The sequence below is a fragment of the Cynoglossus semilaevis genome, unplaced genomic scaffold, assembly GCF_000523025.1.
Source record: "Cynoglossus semilaevis isolate Cse_v1.0 unplaced genomic scaffold, Cse_v1.0 scaffold7206, whole genome shotgun sequence".
Classification (NCBI taxonomy): domain Eukaryota; kingdom Metazoa; phylum Chordata; class Actinopteri; order Pleuronectiformes; family Cynoglossidae; genus Cynoglossus; species Cynoglossus semilaevis.
Genome location: NW_007585453.1, coordinates 1 through 2,267, shown reverse-complemented (window position 1 = coordinate 2,267; position 2,267 = coordinate 1). Strand labels below are relative to the sequence as shown.

At 40.8% G+C, this 2,267-nt stretch overlaps 1 protein-coding gene across 1 annotated transcript; it reads left to right on the top strand.

Moving 5' to 3' along the window:
• Positions 1–822: 822 nt before the first annotated feature.
• On the top strand, positions 823–2,264 carry LOC103399063 (protocadherin gamma-C5-like; the record flags this gene model as incomplete). The annotated part of the gene is made up of 1 exon (XM_008337808.3): positions 823–2,264. A coding segment is annotated over exon 1 (1,326 nt), but the record flags the coding sequence as incomplete, so codon positions are not given.
• Between the last annotated feature and the right edge of the window lie 3 nt (positions 2,265–2,267).

The window sequence follows — 2,267 nt, the reverse complement described above, 5'->3', positions numbered from 1 at the left end:
TGGACCTTTGAGAGCCAGCAGGTGAGCAGTGCAACTTCAGTATAATGACTTGTTATAATATAGAAGTAAAATACACGAAAAACTAATCAAATTCCACAACTTTTGACAGTTCTGTTAGTGTTCGACCATTTTCTAGTTCAGCACTATGTTTGAGGACAGCATGTTAAAAGCGTCATAATTAATAATAGAAATGGCAGTGATATAAATACAATAATAATAATCACTATTGATTTCCCCGTTTATGCTTCATTGCAAAAGATAAACTTAGAAAAAATATTCTTAAGGTATAAAAAATATGTAACATTCCTTCTATCTGCTAAGGAAGATGCAAAGATAGAGCAATCTGTTGGATTGGTTGATTCCTACCCTCATATCGTTATCAGTTCAGCACTGTGGCAGCGGACAGCGACTGGTATTTTAGCTCTTCTTTAAATACATACAGTAGCCGTACAATCTTCTTTCTCGTGTAGAATATTTTTTCGTAATGTACATATTTATTATTTTGTGTATTCTGTGTAATTGTTTGCCTTTTGTATAGGACCCTCAACACATTTTATCATTGGGCATTTACTCATTTATATAAGCTTCAACTCATGTAGCCGCACACACAGATTTACAGCAGCTTCATAACGTGTTGGTCAGCTTCGCTCTCATTGGCTGTTAGATGTGAACGCTGTACACCAATAGAATCCTAAAGTGTACAAAGAAATCTTCTCCCTGCCCCCTCTCAGTCTCGGCGCTGCCACTTGCAAAACAATGAGCTGGAGGAAGGATTACGATGAGCTCAGGTTTTTGTGGATTTAAAATACCTTTTAGCTTTTTTCCATGCTCGTGTTCTATTGGATTTCTTTTCTTTGGCATTGACTTTGACTATGTTGGATTTAGACATTGCTACAAATAACATCCATTTCATGAATGGTGTGCTATAACGGACCAAAATGATAAAGGGAACGCGATACAGTGACCGGCGATGGCAGACGCACTGGTGGCTCATTTTCTTTCTCTTGTGGAGTACAATAGACGGGCAGACTCGATACAGCATCCCGGAGGAGCTGAAACGAGGCTCTGTGGTGGGGAATTTAGCCAAAGACCTCGGTTTGGGACTATCAGATGTTTTTGACCGTAAGCTTCGTGTCGCATCTGAAGCTGGAAAGCAGTTTTTCAGCGTGGATGCGGGGAAAGGAGAGCTGGTAGTGAATGACCGAATAGACAGAGAGGGTTTGTGTGGACAAAGCGCCAGCTGTGTTTTACCTCTGCAAGTAGTTGCTGAAAATCCTTTGCAGTCGCATCGAATTGAGGTAGAAATAAGAGATATAAATGATAACTCTCCCCATTTTCACACACAGGATATTAATCTAAAAATACCGGAGTCAGTTGCTCTTGGCAAACGTTTTCCTTTAGAGAGCGCAGACGACCCCGATGTTGGGAGCAATTCCTTAAAAACCTACACACTTAGTAAAAACGATCATTTTTCACTAAAATACACAGATACAAAGAATGAAAAGGCGGTTCCGGAATTAGTGCTGGAAAAATCCTTAGACCGGGAAAAGAATGCGGTCCATACGCTACTATTGACAGCGTTAGACGGAGGAAATCCAGTCACATCTGGAACCTGCAAAATCCTCATTTCTGTACTTGACAATAATGACAATTTCCCAGTATTTAGCGAAAATGAATACAAAATTTCTTTAAAAGAGAACAGTACTAAGGGAACGCCTGTAATTAAACTCTCAGCCACTGATGCGGACGACGGTCCTAACGGTGAGGTTAAATATTATTTCGGGACCCGGACTGCAGAATCTGTGTTATCAACATTTGACATTAATGATGTGACTGGTGAAATTGTATTAAAGGGTTCGTTGGATTATGAGAGTTCTAAATCATATACAATAGATGTGACGGCCAAAGACAGAGGAGTCCCAGAAATGGAGGGTCACTGCCGTGTGCAGTTAGAGGTGGAGGACATAAACGATAACACTCCAGATATTGTTCTCACGTCAACACCCAGTCCAGTCCGCGAAGATGCACCTCGTGGCACAGTGGTGGCTTTAATCAGTGCTCGAGATCTCGACTCCGGTAACAATGGTAAAGTGACGTTACAGCTTAGGAAAAAATCGCCATTTTCTCTAAAACCATCGTTTTCTGATAACTATGAGCTTGTAACCAGTGGTGCTTTAGACAGAGAGAGCTTCTTAGAGTATAATGTTGAAATTACAGCCACAGATTCAGGCTCTCCTCCCCTGTCCAGTAAGAAAACTATACCTGTC